The following is a 22,498-nucleotide window of genomic DNA, read 5'->3' as shown; positions in this document are numbered from 1 at the left end:
TTTGCACAAAACCCTGGACACAAGGGGCAGAAAGGAGGGGCAGCTCTCTGCACTCCAGCTGGGTGACCACATCGCCTGGGATGCTGTATTTCCTGTACACGCTCTGACTCTTAACTTCATCCACAGAGATATTTCCTAAAGGGGCTCCCTGACACCCCCAAGTGTGGTCTGTGCCCTCCAGGCTTTTATATCTGGTGAATTAGGGTGTTTGGATTTTGGGGGTCAGTCTCTTTTCTCTGTGTCCGGTGTCCTCCATCGTCTCTCCTGCTGAGTGAGGGTATCTGTGTTGCAGACGCAGACTGCACTAACTGGCATTCCTGTTGATACAGGGATGCACTCGACTCAGACGGCCTCTGCACATCCTTCCCCAGAAGAAATGGGGAGAGGGCGGGGGGGTGGGGGAGAGGAGGAGAGTGTCAGTGCAGTTCACTTCCAGTTGAGAGGGTGATGCAGCCTGTCTCTGGTGGGTCTGTCACCTCCTTCACAGGAGCGAGAGGCTGGGACACAGAGACAGAAGGAGAGAGCGGAGCAGATGAAGGAGGAAGATGAAAGAGGTTTCACATGCAGTATGGAAGTATCTATTTCTGCTTTCTACGTGAATGGAGAACTAGAGATACAGAGTAAGACATTGGAAGACAAGGGGGACAAAGGCTAGAAAGAAGAGGGACAGTTCACAAATACACTGAGACACTCCCCAATGCTGAGACACACTTACACTGAGACACTCCCCAGTGCTGAGAGACACTGAGAGACACTGAGACACTCCACAGTGCTGAGAGACACTGAGAGACACTGAGACACTCCACAGTGCTGAGAGACACTGAGACACTCCCCAGTGCTGAGAGACACTGAGACACTCCACAGTGCTGAGAGACACTGAGACACTCCACAGTGCTGAGAGACACTGACACTGAGACACTCCCCAGTGCTGAGAGAGACTGACACTGAGACACTCCCCAGTGCTGAGAGACACTGAGACACTCCACAGTGCTGAGAGACACTGAGACACTCCACAGTGCTGAGAGACACTGACACTGAGACACTCCACAGTGCTGAGACACACTGAGACACTCCCCAGTGCTGAGAGACACTGACACTGAGACATTCCCCAGTGCTGAGAGACACTGAGACACTCCCCAGTGCTGAGAGACACTGACACTGAGACACTCCACAGTGCTGAGAGACACTGAGACACTCCACAGTGCTGAGACACACTGAGACACTCCCCAGTGCTGAGAGACACTGAGACACTCCCCAGTGCTGAGAGACACTGACACTGAGACACTCCCCAGTGCTGAGAGACACTGACACTGAGACACTCCACAGTGCTGAGAGACACTGAGACACTCCCCAGTGCTGAGAGACACTGACACTGAGACACTCCACAGTGCTGAGACACACTGAGACACTCCCCAGTGCTGAGAGACACTGAGACATTCACGTGTCATTGTGTATCTCAGTGTGAGTATCTCACTGTGTGAATGTCAGCGTGTGTCTCCCAGTTTGTGTGTTAGTGTGACTCTCAGTGTGTGTGTGTGTCTCCCAGTGTGTACCTCCCAGTGTGTGTATTGTGTGTGGATCTCACTGTCCGTTTCTCAGTGCGTGTGTCAGTACGGTCAGTGTTTGTATTTCAGTGTGTGTACCTCACTGTATCCCAGTGTGTCTCTCAGTGTGTGTGTGTCAGCATGTGAGTCTGTTTGTGTCAGTGTGTGATTCAGTGTGTTTCAGTGTGTATGTGTATTAGTGTGTGTCAGTTTGTGTGTCTATGTGTATCAGTGTGTGTGTGTTTCAGTGTCTATGTGTATCAGTGTGTGTGTCAGTTTATGTATTCGTGTGTGTGTCTATGTGAATCAGTGTGAGTGTGTGTATCTATTTGTGAGAGTGTGTTTCAGTGTCTATGTGTGTGTGTGTGTCAGTGTGTGTGCCAGTTTATGTATTGGTGTGTGTGTCAGTTTATGTATTAGTGTGTGTGTCAGTGTGTGTGTAAGTTTATGTATCAGTGTGTGTGTAAGTTTATGTATCAGAGTGTGTGTCAGTGTGTGTGTCAGTGTGTGTATTAGTGTGTGTGTGTCAGTGTGTGTATTAGTGCGTGTATCAGTGTGTGTCAGTGTGTGTATTAGTGTGTGTATTAGTGTGTGTGTCAGTGTGTGTGTCAGTGTGTGTATCAGTGCGTGTATCAGTGTGTGTCAGTGTGTGTCAGTGTGTGTGTCAGTGTGTGTGTCAGTGTGTGTCAGTGTGTGTGTCAGTGTGTGTGTAAGTTTATGTATCAGAGTGTGTGTCAGTGTGTGTATCAGTGCGTGTATCAGTGTGTGTGTCAGTGCGTGTATCAGTGCGTGTGTCAGTGTGTGTGTCAGTGTGTGTATCAGTGTGTGTCAGTGTGTATCAGTGCGTGTATCAGTGTGTGTGTCAGTGCGTGTATCAGTGCGTGTGTCAGTGCGTGTGTCAGTGTGTGTGTCAGTGTGTGTGTCAGTGTGTGTGTCAGTGTGTGTCAGTGTGTGTGTCAGTGTGTGTGTCAGTGTGTGTTTACAGAGAAGAGATCTCCTCCCTCAGGGTCTGTTCTTTCCCTCCTCTCAGGTCAGCCTGTCATGTTGTTTCTCTCCCTCTCTCTCTCCTCTTGCTATCTCTCTCTCTCTCCTCTTCTCTCCCTCTCCTCTCTTCCCTCTCTCGTCTCTCCTCTCTCTCCTGCTGCTGAGGGGGCCGAGGTGACACTGGGTGGGGGGGGGTGATTTCTGAGGAGAGAAGAATTTGGAGTGGGGGGGGGTGCTGGAGAAGAGGTCTCCATGGCAACACTGCCGGGACAAATCTCTGTCACCCTAATCAAGTCAGAGGGAAAAATAAAAGCCGAAACTTTAGAGGCTTCTTCACTCGTACTCCGAAAGAGCCGTTCACTCTAGTACAGCTCTCTACCTGCGCAGGCTGGAAATATCTCAGTGAAGACCCAGGACTTCAGGTCCGGCGGCTCTCTTTGTACCATCTCACCCCACTGGACACCCCGGGGCAGGAGCTCGGCTCAGGCGGGCTCACCCCACTGGAGCAGGAGGCACACCCGAGCTCCACCAGCGTCAGCCATCTCCTCTCCTCGTCTGGGAGGCGCGGAGAGCGAGGCCCTTTCTGTCCCCTCGTACAGGTGGCACGGCTCTCCTGCTCAGCGCTGTGGCCAGCATCCTGGCTGCTCCTCCCCGATACTCTTCCAGTGCCGAGTGAGAAAAACAGGAACAGGCTTCTAAGTAGCACGGCCCCCCTCCCCCCTGCCCCCTGCCCCCCTGCTCTCTCTCTCCCCCCCTCGCGGTGCCGCGCGTAGCCCCGGGCGATGTGGTGACGCGGCCGCGCTCTCTCTCCGCGGCGCTCGGGCTGCTGTCGGCTCGCATCGGTCAGCGCAGTCCCAGACGCGGCCGGCGGCGCGGAGAGGGAGCGGGGGGGTGGAGGGGGGCTGGGGAGGGAGAGACGAGAGTCTGTCGGGAGCTCTGTGTGTCTGTCCGCGGGATGCCTGCTGGGACACACCTGCAGGAGGTGAGCTCGGGCCGGAGCGAGGAGGAACCTGTTGGCTGCAGGCGGTGTGCTCATGGACTGCGCACAGGGAGAGACAGGACGTTTCTCATCTCAACACAGGATCCTGGTGCTCTCTGAGACACAGCTTCTATCCGCACTGTCACACTGACACAGTGTCACAGACCGGCCCTCTGACAAAGAATAAGGCACCAGCGCGAGACAGCAGCTTCCAGTGATTCATATGAGAGGATACAAAGTGCAGCACAGCCCACAGTCCCTATACTGTTAGAATATACACAGTACAGCCCACAGTCCCTATACTGTTAGAATATACACAGTACAGCCCACAGTCCCTATACTGTTAGAATATACACAGTGCAGCACAGCCCACAGTCCCTATACTGTTAGAATATACACAGTACAGCCCACAGTCCCTATACTGTTAGAATATACACAGTACAGCCCACAGTCCCTATACTGTTAGAATATACACAGTGCAGCACAGCCCACAGTCCCTATACTGTTAGAATATACACAGTACAGCCCACAGTCCCTATACTGTTAGAATATACACAGCGCAGCCCACAGTCCCTATACTGTTAGAATATACACAGTGCAGCCCACAGTCCCTATACTGTTAGAATATACACAGTACAGCCCACAGTCCCTATACTGTTAGAATATACACAGTACAGCCCACAGTCCCTATACTGTTAGAATATACACAGTACAGCCCACAGTCCCTATACTGTTAGAATATACACAGTACAGCCCACAGTCATACTGTTACTATACTATTAGAAGTAGTAAGTAAGAAATAATAAGTGATGTTATTATTATTATTATTAAATTGCTGCATACTGTACACTTGAACCTTTAATGGCTTACTGGAATGAATGGATTGAAAAGTGGTTGCAGTGTCCCCTCTAGTGGTGGAGTGCAGAAGTGCAGGCAGAGTAACACCAGGGTGTCGTGAATAAACAACACTCCCGCTTTTCAGACGAAGTTGCTCCAGAGCTGAAATTTACTTTCCTTTTCACACTGTGCTCTTCAGTAAGACTTAACTTCGACTTTGTGGGGCTGGGGAGACTAAAGAGACTCAGTTCCTCCAGCCTGTCAGTGTGGGACACTTCCTTCAGACTAAAGAGACCCAGTTCCTCCAGCCTGTCAGTGTGGGACACTCCCTTCAGACTAAAGAGACCCAGTTCCTCCAGCCTGTCAGTGTGGGACACTCCCTTCAGACTGAAGAGACTCAGTTCCTTCACTCTGTCAGTGTGATACTGGAATGTATCTGGTTGCTCTTCTCTGTACCAATTACAGAGCAAACTTTAAAATCTACACTGTTCGCTCTACAGCCTAACATTTGTTTGTCTTTCTCGTTGTTTCCCTTAGCTTCCATACTGTAAATGATATATCAGGCTGATATTTTCCCACTTTATCATTCAAACTGTGTGCAGCGCTCTGCTATTTTCTGTATTAACGGTCCTGTTTGTCCAGAGCTGTGTTTTGCCCGCGCTTCTGAGTTCCTCTTGAGAAGCGGTACAGGCGTAGTGTTGGCATCTTCTAGGTTGGAATTCATGACAGCAGCGACGTCGGACTGTTCCTGTTAAACATGTCTGAAACAGACACCTTAAGCCCGACTCTCAACACGACTGCAGTTGCAATGCACACCGGCCCTCACCCAGCATCCACTCCCGCCACCGTCCCCTGTACCCCATCTCGCCAGTAGCCCCAATAACCCCTCCTCCCAGCCCCCCCCTGACGGTAGCGATGTGAGCGCGCCTCCACGACGCCCGCAAGCTCCGCGCGCGTCCCCGTGTCAACGTGGCGCTTCGATGCCAATCACGGCCACACTCCCGGCCTCTGCCCCTCCTCCTCCATTCCTATTGGTCGCAGTTCCCTTGAGACGCCCCCGATTGGTCCGATCCGCCGACTTGGCCACACCCCTCCTCCCCAGTTAAAGTGCTGGAGGAGTCGCTGAAGGTTTGGATACGCAGCCAGGTTGCAGAGAGAACCGACAGCGGGGTCAGATCTAAGCGGTGAGTTTCTGTTGATCTGTAGAAAAAAAGTCGTGGAGGCGAAATCGGTTTTATCGCACCACGTTACTAAAAGAAACCGGGAGATCAGCGCCTGGAGACGGGGGCTGATCGGAGCCGCAGCATCAGTACGAAAAGATGAGGAGAACTTAGCGGTGATGATTAGTTAGGACTCTGGACCAGGACCCGGAGTGAAACCCGGTTCCGACAGCAGGAAGGCGACCCCGCGGCCGAGGGTGGCCCAGACGGTTCTCTCGAAGTCATCTGCAACAAGAGAAATGCCAAGCAGTGTCGAAGATATTGCAGAAAGAATGAGATAGGAAAGTCCCTGAAAACTGGTTTTAATTACTTATTTGCCTTTGATATCGTTAGCTGGACTCAGACAGGAGAGAGAGGGGTACTGGACTCAGACTGCGGAGAGAGGAAGGGGGGGGGTACTGGACTCGGACTGCCGAGAGAGAGGGGTGCTGGACTCAGACTGGGAGAGAGAGGGGTGCTGGACTCAGACTGGGGAGAGAGAGGGGGATACTGGACTCAGACAGGAGAGAGAGGGGGGGGTACTGGACTCAGACTGGGAGAGAGAGGGGTGCTGGACTCAGACAGGAGAGAGAGGGGGGGGATACTGGACTCAGACTGGGAGAGAGAGGGGTACTGGACTCAGACTGCCGAGAGAGAGGGGTAGTGGACTCAGACTGGGGAATGAGGGGGATACTGGACTCAGACTGGGAGAGAGAGGGGGATACTGGACTCAGACTGGGGAGAGAGAGGGGTGCTGGACTCAGACTGGGGAGAGAGGGGGGTGCTGGACTCAGACTGGGGAGAGAGGGGGGGGATACTGGACTCAGACTGGGAGAGAGAGGGGTGCTGGACTCAGACTGGGGAGAGAGAGTTGGATACTGGACTCAGACTGGAGAGAGAGGGGGGACATTGTCTTTGGATGGTAATGGAGAGACAGGAATAATTTGAATGCAGTCATGTACTTGATTAGCATGTGGTTTGCTGTAAATGTGAAGGTGGGATCTTTGGGTACTGTCCTTTCTTACCCCAACACGTTCACTGTTCTCAGAGCATGACATCACCAATGGCATCACTACGGGTCCTGAGGCGGTTGCTGTGTGTGACGGTGATCATTGCCACGGTGACGGCTCTGGTTGTTGCCAAGCCGACGCAGGAGAAGAAGGACAGAGTCCACCATGCCAAAGACCTGAGCGAGCACCCCCACGATGATGCTCACGGATACGAGTACGACCACGAGGCGTTCCTGGGAAAAGAGGAGGCCAAGACCTTCGACCAGCTGACCCCAGAGGAGAGCAGAGCGAGACTGGGGTACTGCCTCCTATACTCACTGTATTACTCCCAGTCTGCAGTAGTGTTGTCGATACTCACTGTATTACTGCCAGACCAAGACACTGCTGTCTATACTCACTCTATTACTCTCAGTCTAGAGTACTTCTGTCTACACTCACTCTATCACTCTCAGTCTAGAGTACTTCTGTCTATACTCACTCTATTACTCTCAGTCTAGAGTACTGCTGTCTATACTCACTCTATTACTCTCAGTCTAGAGTACTTCTGTCTACACTCACTCTATCACTCTCAGTCTAGAGTACTTCTGTCTACACTCACTCTATCACTCTCAGTCTAGAGTACTTCTGTCTACACTCACTCTATCACTCTCAGTCTAGAGTACTTCTGTCTATACTCACTGTATTGCTCCCAGACCGTGGTAATGCCATCTACAGCTCACGTCAGAAAGGCGTGCTGTGGAATGAGCCCTGCCCCTCCCCGTGCAGGAAGATCGTGGACCGCATCGACGGCGACAAGGACGGCTTCATCACCCACGTCGAGCTGCACAGCTGGATCAGGCACCGGCAGCAGCGCTACATCGACGAGAACGTCATGAAGCACTGGAAAGAGTACGACCTCAACAGGGACGACTACATCTCCTGGGATGAGTACAAGAACACCACCTACGGGTACTACCTGGGTAAGACAGGGGGAGGGGCTGGGGGCGGGGAGACAGGGGCGGGGGAGGGGCTGGGGGAGGAGAGAGACAGGGGCTGGGGGAGGAGAGACAGGGGCTGGGGAGGGGCTGGGGGCAGGGAGAGACAGGGGCTGGGGGAGGGGCCGGGGGAGGAGAGACAGGGGCTGGGGGAGGAGAGACAGGGGCTGGGGAGGGGCCGGGGCAGGGAGAGACAGGGGCTGGGGAGGGGCCGGGGGAGGAGAGACAGGGGCTGGGGGAGGGGCTGGGGGCAGGGAGAGGAGGGGCCGGGGGAGGAGATACAGGGGCTGGGGAGGGGCTGGGGGCGGGGAGAGACAGGGGCCTGGGAGGGGCTGGGGGAGGAGAGACAGGGGCCTGGGAGGGGCTGGGGGAGGAGAGACAGGGGCTGGAGGAGGAGAGACAGGGGCTGGGGAGGGGCTGGGGGAGGAGAGACAGGGGTTGGGGAGGGGCCGGGGGAGGAGAGACAGGGGCTGGGGAGGGGCTGGGGGAGGAGAGACAGGGGCTGGGGAGGGGCTGGGGGTGGGGAGAGACAGGGGCCTGGGAGGGGCAGGGGGCAGGGAGAGACAGGGGCTGGGGGAGGAGAGACAGGGGCTGGGGAGGGGCTGGGGGAGGAGAGACAGGGGCTGGAGGAGGAGAGACAGGGGCTGGGGGAGGAGAGACAGGCTGGGGGAGGAGAGACAGGGGCTGGGGAGGGGCTGGGGGAGGAGAGACAGGGGCTGGAGGAGGAGAGACAGGGGCTGGGGGAGGAGAGACAGGCTGGGGGAGGAGAGACAGGGGCTGGGGAGGGGCTGGGGGAGGAGAGACAGGGGCTGGAGGAGGAGAGACAGGGGGTGGGGAGGGGCTGGGGGAGGAGAGACAGGGGCCGGGGGAGGAGAGACAGGGGCTGGGGAGGGGCCGGGGGAGGAGAGACAGGGGCGGGGGAGGGGCCAGGGGAGGAGAGACAGGGGCGGGGGAGGGGCTGGAGGAGGAGAGACAGGGGCGGGGGAGGGGCCGGGGGAGGAGAGACAGGGGCCGGGGAGGGGCCGGGGGAGGAGAGACAGGGGCCGGGGAGGGGCTGGGGGCAGGGAGAGGAGGGGCTGGGGCAGGGAGTTAGGGAGAATTAGGGCAGGAGGGCAGGGAGTTAGGGAGAATTCGGGCAGGAGGGTGGTCCTGGAGTGGGGCTGGGGGCAGGGACGCAGGCAGGGAGGGGTGGTGGGCGGGGAGTTAGGGGAAGGGGTTGGGGATGAAGTTGCAGAAGGAGAGGCTGAGGGCAGAGACTTGAGGCAGGGTAGGGGAGTTGGGGTAGAAAGAAGGGAGTAGATGAGGGTGTCTGAGCATTTCCTGCAGGTATGGTGTGAACCTGTGTCCTGAGCGTCCACTCTTGAGTTCTCGTGATGTCAGTAAAGAGGCGTATCGCTGTTGATGCACACTTACTGGTCACGTGACCCTGGATGCACGATCACTGGTCATGTGACGCTTGACACCCGCTTGCAGGTCCTATGACCCCCTGACACAGTCTCTCTGATCATGTGACCTCTGAGACACTCCCACGGGCCATGTGGAGCCTGTCAGCGGTGGTAGTGCTGTGCTCTGTGTGGTTCTGGTGCATCACAATGCATGTTGTGTCTCAGATGAGGAGTTTGATGATGTAGAAGACAAGACCAGTTACAAGGCCATGCTGACGCGGGACGAGAGGCGCTTTAAGAAGGCCAACCAGGATGGAAACCTCATCGCTACCAAGGAGGAGTTCACAGCCTTCCTGCATCCTGAGGAGTTTGACTACATGAAGGAAGTTGTGGTTCAGGTACAGGAACAGACACACTGACTGGACACTCCAGTACATTAACACTGCACTGAGAGAGAGGGGTTAATACACACACACTGACTGGACACTCCAGTACATTAACACTGCACTGAGAGAGAGAGGGGTCAATACACACACACTGACTGGACACTCCAGTACATTAACACTACACTGAGAGAGAGAGGGGTTAATACACACACACTGACTGGACACTCCAGTACATGAACACTGCACTGAGAGAGAGAGGGGTTAATACACACACTGACTGGACACTCCAGTACATTAACACTGCACTGAGAGAGAGAAGGGTCAATACACACACACTGACTGGACACTCCAGTACATGAACACTACACTGAGAGAGAGAGGGGTTAATACACACACACTGACTGGACACTCCAGTACATGAACACTGCACTGAGAGAGAGAGGGGGGTTAATACAGACACACTGACTGGACACTCCAGTACATTAACACTGCACTGAGAGAGGGGGGTTCATACACACACACTGACTGGACACTCCAGTACATGAACACTGCACTGAGAGAGAGAGGGGTTAATACACACACACTGACTGGACACTCCAGTACATTAACACTGCACTGAGAGAGAGAGGGGTTCATACACACACACTGACTGGGCACTCCAGGACATTAACTCATGAATCTGGACCCATTTAGACAAGAACTGGGTCAGTACAGTCTCTGATGTCACTTTCTTTCAATGTAGGAAACTGTGGAGGACATTGATAAGAATGGAGACGGCCTGATTAACGTGAATGAGTACATAGGTAAGATACAGTGGATAGATGAGACTTTATTGATCCCCAAGGGAAACTGAGGTGTTACAGCAGCCCAGCCCAAGACCAGCAAAAACAGACATGACAGCCTCAGACAGATCTGTTATTAACATACAGGCTGCCAGTAGTTAAACTACAAGACCTGGTTTAATCCCCCATCTCTGCCACTAGCACAACATGTCTGCCTTAATGAAAGAGTGACCTTGAATTCTGTCCTTTGAAATGTCAGAAGGAGCTCTTTGCAGCAACTATTGATGTTGTAGGGCATTTGATTTATTCAAATTAGTTGATTGATTGACTCAAAAGAAGCTTTTGATTAAACTCTGCTGGGTTTTGAATCGGAGGAGAGCTGACACAAAGGCTCGGGTTTACTTCTACTGTTCCTCACATGGGCCATGTGTGTCTCTGCGACCCCGCCCCCTGTCTGCGACTGGTGCAGGGCTTTCTCTGACCCCTCCCCTCTCTTTCAGGCGACATGTTCACTCCTGATGAGGGGGAGGCGGAGCCTGACTGGGTGCAGAAGGAGCGGCAGCAGTTCAGTGATTTCAGAGACTTGAACAAGGTCAGTGATCACAGAGCCACAGGCGAGAGAGGGGTAGGATTTAATAGAGTTAGTGTTTATGGTTGGGGCTTGGGTGGGTGTATTGGGTTGGGGTTGATGGGTAGGATTAAGGTTAGTGTGCAGGGTTGGTGTGTAGATTTAGGGGTTGGGTTAGTGCGTAGGGTTAAAGTTAAGGTTAGGGTGAGATTAGGGTTAGTGTGTAGAGCTAGGGTTAGGGCTAGGATTTAGGCTAAGGGTTGGAGATAGGGCTAGGATTACTGTGCAGGACTTGGGTTAGCGGTTAGGGTTGGAGTTGGTGTGTAGGGTTACGGATTAGCGCACAGGGACAGGAGATGGGTTGGTGTGTAGGTGTAGGGTTAGTGTGTAGGTTTAGAATTAAGATTGTACATCCTGTAGGTTAGTGGTTAAGGAGCCACAGACAAAAATGGAATAAGGGTTAGGGGTTGTGTTGTAGTTATACTGTAGTGTAGTTTTATTGTACCAGATGGAGGTGCACTGTTGTGTACTTGTGGATAATTTGTGGGTACATGTTGTGCAGTGTGTAGTTACATGGCTCTGTATTTTTGTTGTACATTGTATACGTATACTGTAGTGTAGTCGTGTTGTACAGTGTGTTGTGTATTGTATGTTGTGCAGGACGGGTCTCTGGACACCAGTGAAGTGGCTCACTGGATCCTGCCAGGAGAAGTGGACCACGCTGACACCGAAGCCAAACACCTCATCTATGAGACGGATAAAGACAAGGTACCACCTGCCTGTCTCTCATTGTGTCAACAAAACCCCCTCCTGCTGGACAGACAAGACACCTGTCTGTCTCCATCTGTCCCCGTGTCCACAGACAGGACTGACCCAATGGACCTGTCTGTCTCCATCTGTCCCCGTGTCCACAGACAGGACTGACCCAATGGACCTGTCTGTCTCCATCTGTCCCCGTGTCCACAGACAGGACTGACACAATAGACCCGTCTGTCTCCATCAGGCTATTCTTTTATTTAACTCATCTGCTAGACAGGTCCCAGCTTAATAATGGAGAAATCCCCTCCTTCATCGGTGTCGACTGGTTTTGTCTAACAGCTGTGCTCTCTGCTGCGTTTGGCTTGCAGGACGAAAAGCTCACTAAGGAGGAGATCCTGGCCAATTGGAACATGTTTGTGGGGAGCCAGGCGACCAACTACGGCGAGGACCTCACCAAGAAGCACGATGAGCTCTAAACATGTCATTGCTGGTGGCAGCACCTCACGATGATGTCACCGCAGAGGGGAACGGGGCCTAACTGTGGGTGGTGGGGTTAGGGGTGTGGGCAGGAAAAGGTAAAAATATTTGACCTTTTCTGGTCTAGATTTTATTTATATTTTCAGTGTACATGCAAACCCACTGTTTACATTTTTATTACTTTTAAACGAACAGCCTTAAGGAATGGCAGGCTGCCTGTCTGCCTCCCCGACAGCATTGCTAAAGAGAGCGTGTCGGTGGGCGCGCTGCTGTAGACACACGGGTCTACACGCCAGGACAGGTGTGCACCGGGGGGCTGCTCAGCTGGGGAGCTCAGACTGTTACTGTGATTGAAGCTCTTGTCTGGCCCCAGTCAAAAATCTGCCAGCCTCCTTCTGCGTCCAGTTAAAAATAATGTACTAAATTGGAAAAATGTCCCTGCTGAGCACCGGCAGGGGCGAAAACAGCTCCTCGCAACTCAAACTCCTGTGTGTCCGTGCGTTGGCAGGCGCCAGCGCCGCCCCCTGCCTGCAGGGCGGGTGTCCAGTGCTGTCGTCCCTCAGTGAGAAACTGTCCTCTTACAGCTTCCTCCCAGCTGCAGGGGCCGGGCTGAGTAACCCAGTGATCTCACGGTCTGCCACTGGCCATCACAGACAGATCTATTTATGTGCATCACATAAACCAGCTCATAACTGTGCTTCAGCTACACGGAGACCACACTCCCTCAGTAAGGCAGGTCCGAATAAAGTGGCCGCACACGCAGCGAGAGCAACTGCCAGTTTACTGCAGTTTCTGTGCTCTGTACACCAGATACTGTGGTTTTCAACTAATAAAGTTTTTTAAAAAAAAAACATCTGCATTCCTGTGGTGTCGTCCATCTGATCAACACACGGAGGACTGAGGTTTATCAGAAAGGTGAGCGTCACTATAGCCGAGCCCCCACAGGCTCACCCCAGGGTTAAAGGTCATCGCCTCGCCGCTGTGATGCACTGGTTAGGTGCTCACCTTCCTCGGACACACTGGGAGCCTAACAAGGCAGACAGGACTCCCCACACAGAGGATCACGTGTGCTCCAGTCAGCCACAGGAGGCGCTGCTGAGCCAACAGGGTACCCAGGTAACCCCTGTCCCTTCAAGTAGCAGTCACAGCGGCCCAATGGCAGCCCAGGCTGAGGTCTAACTACAAAACCCATTCAAACAAAGGCCACTGTGATTGGATGTACTGTATTGTCAGTTAGTGCATCTGTATTAACCCCCCTCTCTCTCAGTGCAGTGTTCATGTACTGGAGTGTCCAGTCAGTGTGTCTGTATTAACCCCTCTCTCTCTCAGTGCAGTGTTCATGTACTGGAGTGTCCAGTCAGTGTGTCTGTATTAACCCCTCTCTCTCTCAGTGCAGTGTTAATGTACTGGAGTGTCCAGTCAGTGTGTCTGTATGAACCCCTCTCTCTCTCAGTGCAGTGTTAATGTACTGGAGTGTCCAGTCAGTGTGTCTGTATGAACCCCCCTCTCTCTCAGTGCAGTGTTAATGTACTGGAGTGTCCAGTCAGTGTGTCTGTATGAACCCCTCTCTCTCTCAGTGCAGTGTTCATGTACTGGAGTGTCCAGTCAGTGTGTGTGTATTAACCCCCCTCTCTCTCAGTGCAGTGTTCATGTACTGGAGTGTCCAGTCAGTGTGTCTGTATTAACACCTCTCTCTCTCAGTGCAGTGTTCATGTACTGGAGTGTCCAGTCAGTGTGTGTGTATTAACCCCCCTCTCTCTCAGTGCAGTGTTCATGTACTGGAGTGTCCAGTCAGTGTGTCTGTATTAACACCTCTCTCTCTCAGTGCAGTGTTCATGTACTGGAGTGTCCAGTCAGTGTGTGTGTATTAACCCCTCTCTCTCTCAGTGCAGTGTTCATGTACTGGAGTGTCCAGTCAGTGTGTGTGTGTATGAACCCCTCTCAGTGCTGTGTTAATGTACTGGAGTGTCCAGTCAGTGTGTCTGTATTAACCCCCCTCTCTCTCAGTGCAGTGTTCATGTACTGGAGTGTCCAGTCAGTGTGTCTGTATTAACACCTCTCTCTCTCAGTGCTGTGTTAATGTACTGGAGTGTCCAGTCAGTGTGTGTGTATTAACCCCTCTCTCTCTCAGTGCAGTGTTCATGTACTGGAGTGTCCAGTCAGTGTGTCTGTATGAACCCCCCTCTCTCTCAGTGCAGTGTTCATGTACTGGAGTGTCCAGTCAGTGTGTGTGTATGAACCCCTCTCTCTCTCAGTGCAGTGTTCATGTACTGGAGTGTCCAGTCAGTGTGTGTGTATGAACCCCCCTCTCTCTCAGTGCAGTGTTCATGTACTGGAGTGTCCAGTCAGTGTGTGTGTATGAACCCCTCTCTCTCTCAGTGCAGTGTTCATGTACTGGAGTGTCCAGTCAGTGTGTGTGTATTAACCCCTCTCTCTCTCAGTGCAGTGTTCATGTACTGGAGTGTCCAGTCAGTGTGTCTGTATTAACCCCTCTCTCTCTCAGTGCAGTGTTCATGTACTGGAGTGTCCAGTCAGTGTGTGTGTGTATGAACCCCTCTCAGTGCTGTGTTAATGTACTGGAGTGTCCAGTCAGTGTGTGTGTGTATTAACCCCTCTCAGTGCTGTGTTAATGTACTGGAGTGCATTACAGACCGCAATAAAATCCAGACAAATCAGCTTATATTTCACTTCACAAATGTATCGCTACTACCATTCTACTAAGTCTGTTTCAGCCCAGAGTCAAACAAAACCGTAAAGAAGTGTTACTTAAAACTGTTTATTTTTCCCACTTTGAACACAAAGAAGTTCAAAAATACAATTTTGTCAACAAAGCTTCTCACATCCAGACCCACCTTGGTGAGAGAGAGAAAGAGGAGAGATGAGATTTCATTTCAGGGAGAGGAAGTGGATTATTGACCCTCGAAACCCTAACTTTTGTCTGTTTACAACGGACTGGGGCTCTCAGGGACTGAAATGAGCCAGTTACTGTCCTCACACTGACCTTTAACCCCTGACTGAAGACCCCCAGAGCCCCTGGGTTTGTACAATCTCCAGGGTGTCTCGGACTCCACAGCGGAGTCACACTGTAGCTCTGATCTGCTGACCTTCAGCGCAGCCTGGTTTCACATCACTGAGACCAAAACACAACACACTGCTATCTGGGAAGCCAGCGGGAGAGACCTGCAGTCATCTCTGTGCTGGGCCCACGAGGAGCAGGACAACTGGTATGAGATGGGCAGGCTGGGACAGCGAGGGCCCGCTCAGACAACACACGGGCCCCCTCCTGTCTCATCATTACTAACCCTTTAGTTCTGGAGAGAGGAGGGAGGCATTTTTAAACTAACAATCACTCAAGAGTCCACGTTGGTGTTCTGGGTTAGAGCTATAGCAGTTTTTACAAAGAGCAGGGAAGCTGTATGTCGCTAACTGAACAAAACATTGTTGCACTGTACGAGAGCTGAAGAGCTGAAAGTCTCCCGGACTCAGGGGCAGGCGAGATCCCACGGCCTCTCCCTCCGGGGAACAGCTCCCCCTGCTGGCCAGAGCCAGGAGCTCACACCTGCATGACCGGCCGAGACTCCTTTGCCTGCAGGGCGACCCCCGAGGCAGAAAACCCCGTCCCGCCCTGGAGAGAGGAGGACATTGGTCACCGTCTGCCACTGGTGTAGCCGTGGGGAGAGAGGAAGGGGAATGAAAGAGACGGTGGAAATGGGGAATGACAGGAATCCGGGAGAGGAATCCCAGAGGAATGCAGAAGGCAGAAATCCGTACAGGAGAGATTCAGAGAGACATTAGTCAATCACAGAGAGAGCTGAGGGAGTGAGGAGGTGAACCTCACTGAAAAAAGATAAGTGTTGGGCTTCTTTGAATCCCTTGAAAGAACACAAACAAAGGTCAGTGTGATTGTGTCCAGGAGGGGTGAATCAGGCAGCTGTGGGCTGGGACAGATCCCCGATCCTCTCTGCTCTGACGTGATCCCTGACACAGAGGGAGGTCAGTGTGATCCTGTGCAGGAGGGGTGAATCAGGGAGCTGTGGGCTGGGACAGATCCCTGATCCTCTCTGCTCTGACGTGATCCCTGACACAGAGGGAGGTCAGTGTGATCCTGTCCAGGAGGGGTGAATCAGGGAGCTGTGTGCTGGGACAGATCCCCGATCCTCTCTGCTCTGACGTGATCCCTGACACAGAGGAAGGTCAGTGTGATCCTGTGCAGGAGGGGTGAATCAGGGAGCTGTGGGCTGGGACAGATCCCCGATCCTCTCTGCTCTGACGTGATCCCTGACACAGAGGGAGGTCAGTGTGATCCTGTGCAGGAAGATTGAATCAGGGAGCTGTGTGCTGGGACAGATCCCTGATCCTCTCTGCTCTGATATTATCCCTGAAGCAGCCAGACTTCTTCCTGCTTCATGTGTCTTACTAACAGGGAAAAGGGCAAGAGACGCAGTAGGTGAATCTGCAGGATAAGCATTGCCCTCCGAGTGATCCTGAGGTGGCCAGAGCTTGCTGTTGATGGTAGCACTATCATTACCATGCAATGGGCATCCGAGCTCAACCGGGGGTCTCGCTACTAACAGGAACAAACAAACGACAGTTTTTCCATTACAGACTGCCACCTGAGCAGTGACTGGCTTTCTGTCCCTCGGTCCTGGGGCTCAGCTCAGGAGAGGACACAAGACAAGCTGGTCCGTCAGGGTCAGTGTCACTAACTGGTCAATCGGGGCACTGGAGTGATGCTGGCTTGAAGCCAGGAATGACTTTTTGCTGGCAGGGTGACGGTCTAGAATGACTCAAGAGTGAATGAAATCCACAAAGACGAAGACAAACACTATTTCTTAGTCTCACCCTCTGCAGCACAATGATGTCTTTTTCTGTCAGCTTAGCTCCACTCACTGGGTCAGTCATGTCCTTCCGAATCAGTTTTTCCACACACTCCACTGTCACCACAGCGCCCCTGAGAGAGAATGGTTAATACAAACACAGTGACTGGACACTCCAGTACATTAACACTGCCCTGAGAGAGAGAGGGGTTAATACAGACACACTGACTGGACACTCCAGTACATTAACACTGCACTGAGAGAGAGAGGGGTTCATACAGACACACTGACTGGACACTCCAGTACATGAACACTGCACTGAGAGAGAGAGGGGTTAATACACACACACTGACTGGACACTCCAGTACATGAACACTGCACTGAGAGAGAGAGGGGTTAATACACACACACTGACTGGACACTCCAGTACATCAGAACTGACAGAGTAAAACTTCCAAGGCTGAGTGAAAAACAGTCTTGACAAAACTGAACGCACAACTCAGATAAGAGAGATTTGACAAAAACAGATGTAATAAGAAGAGGTGTTATAACTCTCGGCAACATGCCCATAGACCACACATCCAGCAACACACAGCATCTTTGCCCAGGCGAACACTCGGGTTCGAGGGCCCAGGCAGAGGTCACTTACGAAGGGCGCAGCACAGCGCATGGCACAGAGTTGCCCAGCGTATCATGGGTCACAGCGCACACGTAGCGATCCTGCCGGGTCAGCAGGGCCACACGGTCTAGGGCCGGGTCCAGAGGAGTGAACCGGACCGACACCAGGTCGCTGAGCTTCAGGGGGCGGCCGGACATCGGACACAGCACGGTTTTCACCTGAGAGAGAGAGATCGAGACGTTGTCAGTCAGCACAGTCTGAGAGATTTATCCATTTCCACCTGCAATCCAAAGACGGGCTCAGAACCAGAGACACCGAGCAGGGAGACGTAGATGGATATGACAGAGAGAGATCAGAGAGTCGGGTTTCTTACTGGTTTCTTCAGAGTGGTGGGTTTGGCTTCAGGGGTGAGACAGGGAATCCAGAAACTGGGCAGAGCAGAGGAACTGGTTGCTGAGTTACTGGCCCTGTTACTGGAACTGGACTCGCCTGTGGAGAAGGGGAGAGGAGACTGGAGTATACACACAGGAAGAGCACCACATATACAACCATCTACAATAAACATACAGACACAGCCCACCTGCACTCTGACCAGAGCTGAAGGGGTTCAGAGGTTTGCTAACAATGCTGCCCTCTTTCTGAAGGAAGGACTTGACTTTGGAGTCTTCAGAAGCCCGAGAAAGAAGTTTCTCCTCACTGGCCTGAGCACGTTTCTGTTTCTCATAAGCCTAAAAGAGAGAAAGAAGGGTTCATACACATACTGGGGTTAAAGCACCCCTGTTCTGGGTCACATTGCACCCCTACAGTCCAGAGATCGCCGGTCCAGTCTGGGTCACACTGTACCCCTACAGTCCAGAGATCGCCGGTCCAGTCTGGGTCACACTGTACCCCTACAGTCCAGAGACCGCCGGTCCAGTCTGGGTCACACTGTACCCCTACAGTCCAGAGACCGCCGGTCCAGTCTGGGTCACACTGTACCCCTACAGTCCAGAGACCGCCGGTCCAGTCTGGGTCACACTGTACCCCTACAGTCCAGAGACCGCCGGTCCAGTCTGGGTCACACTGTACCCCTACAGTCCAGAGATCACTGGTCCAGTCTGGGTCACACTGTACCCCTACAGTCCAGAGATCGCCGGTCCAGTCTGGGTCACACTGTACCCCTACAGTCCAGAGATCACTGGTCCAGTCTGGGTCACACTGTACCCCTACAGTCCAGAGACCGCCGGTCCAGTCTGGGTCACACTGTACCCCTACAGTCCAGAGATCACTGCATCCAGCCCCAGCTGCTGAGGTACCATGGAGGACATAACTGGCATTGGGAATTAAAAAAATCCATTGATCTTGACCACCTTCATCTTCTTGGCGATCTCAGTCTTCTGGTGCAGGATATACTCCAGTATGGCCTCCCTCTCGTACAGATACCCATCTGGCCTGCAGGACATGCAGAGGCAGGTAAAACAGGAGCAAACAGCAGCCCTCAGTCAGTTCCTCCATCTTTCTGAGATTCCAGGATTGCACAATTTACTTCCTCCTGGACAATGTTCTGTCTCTTGCAAGAAAAATGAACTTTTTTCCCCCCAACTGCTTCCAGCTGCTCCCGTCAGATGTTGTTATAGGACCATATGCAGACGCTTGGCTGAGCTTTAACACGGGCAGGGGTTCAAACTGCAAGACAGCAGCAATCTAATGCTGTATTTTTTATTTAAATTAAATGATTAGTCTTTTTAATGCTAATTAATGCTACTTTTATCTAAAACACTTTTCTCTCATAGAACATGGAGTATTTTACAACAGATGCCTTTTGGGCATCGGATTATTCAACCTGTTGTGGACCCACAGCAGACCAGACTGCTCTGTAGTGGGGGTGTGACTGTCAGTCCCTGGTGTGTCCTCAGCGTGTTAAAGGCGTGTACGTGTACATACGTGACCACAGGATCCCGACAAGGCTGGAGCGACAGGCAGCAGCAGTCAAAATCTTTTATAGCATCTTTGCCCAGGCGAACGCTCTGAGTGCCGTAGCCAGAGGCGGCTGAAGAGACAGAGAAGATGTTTCAGTGACACCGGTTGGGCTCAAGGAAAGCCAACACAGGGTGCAGACAGAGCAGTGACAGATCTGTCCAGTGTAACAGTATTCCTGACACACACACTCATTACTACATACAGACCTTACTCCCTGCCCTCTGACCCCTTACCCCTGACTCCCACGCCCTGCCCAGCCCCTGACCTCTGACCCCTGCCCAGGCTCTCACCTGTGTCTTTCTTCTTCTCATGGTAGGTGTACACAGCTCCTGCTGTGCAGTTCTTCCCGTGACGGGTCATCGTGACCTGAGGCCCGGAGAAGAGAGAGCCGTCATAACGTAACATTCTTCACCTACCCTCCGACACAGTGACACTAGAGCACAGACTGTCCCAGGCAACACTGCAGTTAGACACACAAACACACACACCTGCCCTCTGACACAGTGACACTAGAGCACAGACTGTCCCAGGCAACACTGCAGTTAGACACACAAACACACACACCTGCCCTCTGACACAGTGACACTAGAGCACAGACTGTCCCAGGCAACACTGCAGCGAGACACACAAACACACACACCTGCCCTCTGACACAGTGACACTAAACATCAGACTGTCCCAGTAAAACCAGTCAACACTGCAGAGACACACACACACCTGCCCTGACACAATGACACTAAAGCACAGATTGCCCCAGTAAAACCCGTCAACACTGCAGAGACACACGCACTTGCCGTGTGACCTCAGTAAAAACAGTTATACAGAAAAGCCCAAGGAACCGGGCGGACAGGTCAGCAACACAACCGAGCGACATGAACGCCGAGCAGCCCTGCAGCGCGTCCCGGTTCCCATCTCCTGAGAGACCCTGCCCGGATAGCCGCACACACCCTCATCCCTAACACACAGACCGCCTGGAGCTGCTCTGGCTCAGGCACTGAACACAGAAAGCGGCTCATTCCAGTATCCGCCTTATATACATCAACACAAAATCATATCAACCTCTTATTGTCTGTAAACACCGTCTTGCCGGAACTGGTGCAGCACCGGATCTGCTCCGCGCTCAGGTGCAACTGCGGACGCGCGGACTAAGGTTCCGCCTCCACTACAACCGCAACTAATAACCACCCAGCGCTCCTGACACACCTCTGTGCAACCGCCTGCTTTTACAACTGTACCCCTCCCAGCTGCAGCAGACCACAGACGCCTAAGAGATAAATATGGAATCAGAATGATAATACTATAACCCCTTAGTACATTAATATGTGCTTTCCAAGAAACTCGAAGCACTCGTCATGCTCCGAGCTTCAGCCGTAAGGGAGCCGAGAATCGGAGCGCCGGGTGTTTTAGCCCAAGGCTTTTATATTTATTAATGGGGTAATTAATCGGCAGCTCCTCGCACTGATAAAATCGTGACACTCGCAATGAAAGAGAAGCAGGAGCCGCGTTAATTATTTCCGATATGAAACGTGAAACCATTGCATCGCCTAAAAGCGGTTCGTGTCCATTAATACAAATGAACATCTTTTTGTGAGATTATTGAATTAGTACCTATATAATAAAACCAGACAGTTATCAATTAAACTTTTCCGATTTCACGGTGAATGATAAAAAAATTCTTTGTTTTTGATAAATTACTATTCGCATATCCTCTATTTTTTGTATGAATAAACTATTGTAATCTATCTTTTAAAATATTATTTGTATTATATATTTTAATTTTATTTGAATATATAATTGCAGTCAAATGTTTTGTTATTTAAAAAAAATAAAACACTTAAATCTGTTCAGAAACAACTGGCATGATTTAAAAATTAATATACTCACGACTATATTTGTCTTATATAATGAAATCGTATTTTATAGCATACCTGTACATTTTTAGGATTTAAAAAAAACCACAGCCAGTCTTTTCCTATAAAATACGGCTGGGGGATTTCACAAACTGAAAATTCGCGAAACAGTAAAAAGAAGAAACAGTAACACACATCCTCGCTTGAGCTTCGCAGTTTTATGTCGACTGTGGAAACGGAGGTGAATTTACAGAAACCGTCCGCAAGGCGGCGGCAGCGAGGCGCAGTCCTCATGAGCGAGCTGAAGAAAACGATCCGAGACCCTGACCTGGCAGAAGCGTGTAGAACACGGAGAGAGTGTGTGTGTGTGTGAGAGAGTGTGGCAGTGTGTGAGAGTGTGGCAGTGGGTGTGTGTGTGTGAGAGTGTGTGTGTGTGTGTGAGAGTGTGTGTGTGAGCGTGTGGCAGTGGGTGTGTGTGTGAGAGAGAGTGTGGCAGTGGGTGGGTGTGTGAGCGTGTGTGTGTAAGAGTGTGGCAGTGTGTGTGTGTGTGAGCATGTGTGTGTGAGAGTGTGGCTGTGGGTGTGTGTGTGTGTGGCAGTGGGGGGGTGTGTATGTGTGGCAGTGGGTTTGTGAGTGGCAGTGGGTGTGTGTGTGTGGCAGTGGGGGTGTGTGTGAGTGTGTGAGTGTGGCAGTGGGTTTGTGTGGCAGTGGGTTTGTGAGTGGCAGTGGGTGTGTGTGGCAGTGGGTGGGTGTGTGTGAGTGTGTGTGTGGCAGTGTGTATGTGTGTGAGAGAGAGTGTGGCAGTGGGTGGGTGTGTGAGAGTGTGTGTGTGAGTGTGTGTGTGTGTGTGAGTGTGTGTGTGGCAGTGGGTGGGTGTGTGAGTGTGTGTGTGTGTGAGAGTGTGGCAGTGGGTGTGAGTGTGTGTGTGTGAGAGAGTGTGGCAGTGGGTGTGTGAGTGTGTGTGTGTGTGTGTGTGAGTGTGTGTGTGTGAGAGTGTGTGGCAGTGGGTGTGTGTGTATGTGTGTGTGTGTGTGTGTGTGAGAGTGTGGCAGTGGGTGTGAGAGTGTGTTCAGGGATGGATCAGCTCCTTCTATAAATACCCCAGAGCTCCTCTCTGCCCCTGCTGTCCTGCTCTCAGGTTTCAGCAACGCTGCAGTCTGGGTGCAGAGCTCCGCGCAGCTGGCTGGGACCGAGGGTCTGTGTCCCAGAGAGGTGCTGTCAACGGCCTGCGGGTCATTTTTAGAGTTTTCCGATCAGCAGACCCCACACCCCTGCTCTCTGTGTGCAGCTCCTTTCCTCTGTCTCCACTTCAATGGCACGTTCACCTGTGGGAGGCTCACTGTGCCACAGCCTCAGGTAGCCTCTGGCC

At 52.3% G+C, this 22,498-nt stretch overlaps 2 protein-coding genes across 5 annotated transcripts; one reads left to right on the top strand and one right to left on the bottom strand.

Moving 5' to 3' along the window:
- The first annotated feature begins 5,440 nt into the window (after window positions 1-5,440).
- On the top strand, window positions 5,441-12,735 carry rcn3 (reticulocalbin 3, EF-hand calcium binding domain). The gene is made up of 8 exons (XM_069191992.1): window positions 5,441-5,528; window positions 6,592-6,851; window positions 7,319-7,512; window positions 9,138-9,310; window positions 10,041-10,101; window positions 10,581-10,672; window positions 11,309-11,416; window positions 11,776-12,735. The coding sequence occupies exons 2-8, from the start codon at window positions 6,595-6,597 to the stop codon at window positions 11,881-11,883; spliced, it is 993 nt and encodes a 330-aa protein (XP_069048093.1). The 5' UTR covers window positions 5,441-5,528; window positions 6,592-6,594; the 3' UTR covers window positions 11,884-12,735.
- Window positions 12,736-14,646: 1,911 nt separating this feature from the next.
- Window positions 14,647-21,482, bottom strand: nosip (nitric oxide synthase interacting protein). Of its 4 annotated transcripts, none has more exons than XM_015353364.2 (9): window positions 21,325-21,482; window positions 19,570-19,645; window positions 19,244-19,349; window positions 18,670-18,751; window positions 17,901-18,048; window positions 17,694-17,809; window positions 17,351-17,538; window positions 16,727-16,835; window positions 14,647-15,509 (listed from the first exon to the last, which is right to left on the bottom strand). In XM_015353364.2, exons 1-9 carry the CDS (start codon window positions 21,421-21,423, stop codon window positions 15,438-15,440), a joined length of 996 nt encoding a protein of 331 aa, XP_015208850.2. In that variant the 5' UTR covers window positions 21,424-21,482; the 3' UTR covers window positions 14,647-15,437. The 4 variants fall into 4 exon arrangements, with proteins under 4 accessions (XP_015208850.2, XP_015208851.1, XP_015208849.1 ...); XM_015353365.2 differs by lacking the exon at window positions 21,325-21,482 and adding an exon at window positions 21,208-21,269; XM_015353363.2 differs by lacking the exon at window positions 21,325-21,482 and adding an exon at window positions 20,339-20,637.
- Between the last annotated feature and the right edge of the window lie 1,016 nt (window positions 21,483-22,498).

This window comes from Lepisosteus oculatus, chromosome 7 (assembly GCF_040954835.1).
Source record: "Lepisosteus oculatus isolate fLepOcu1 chromosome 7, fLepOcu1.hap2, whole genome shotgun sequence".
In the NCBI taxonomy this organism is placed as follows: domain Eukaryota; kingdom Metazoa; phylum Chordata; class Actinopteri; order Semionotiformes; family Lepisosteidae; genus Lepisosteus; species Lepisosteus oculatus.
The sequence above is the reverse complement of the archived record's forward strand: the minus strand, read 5'-3'. Positions and strand labels throughout refer to the sequence as shown.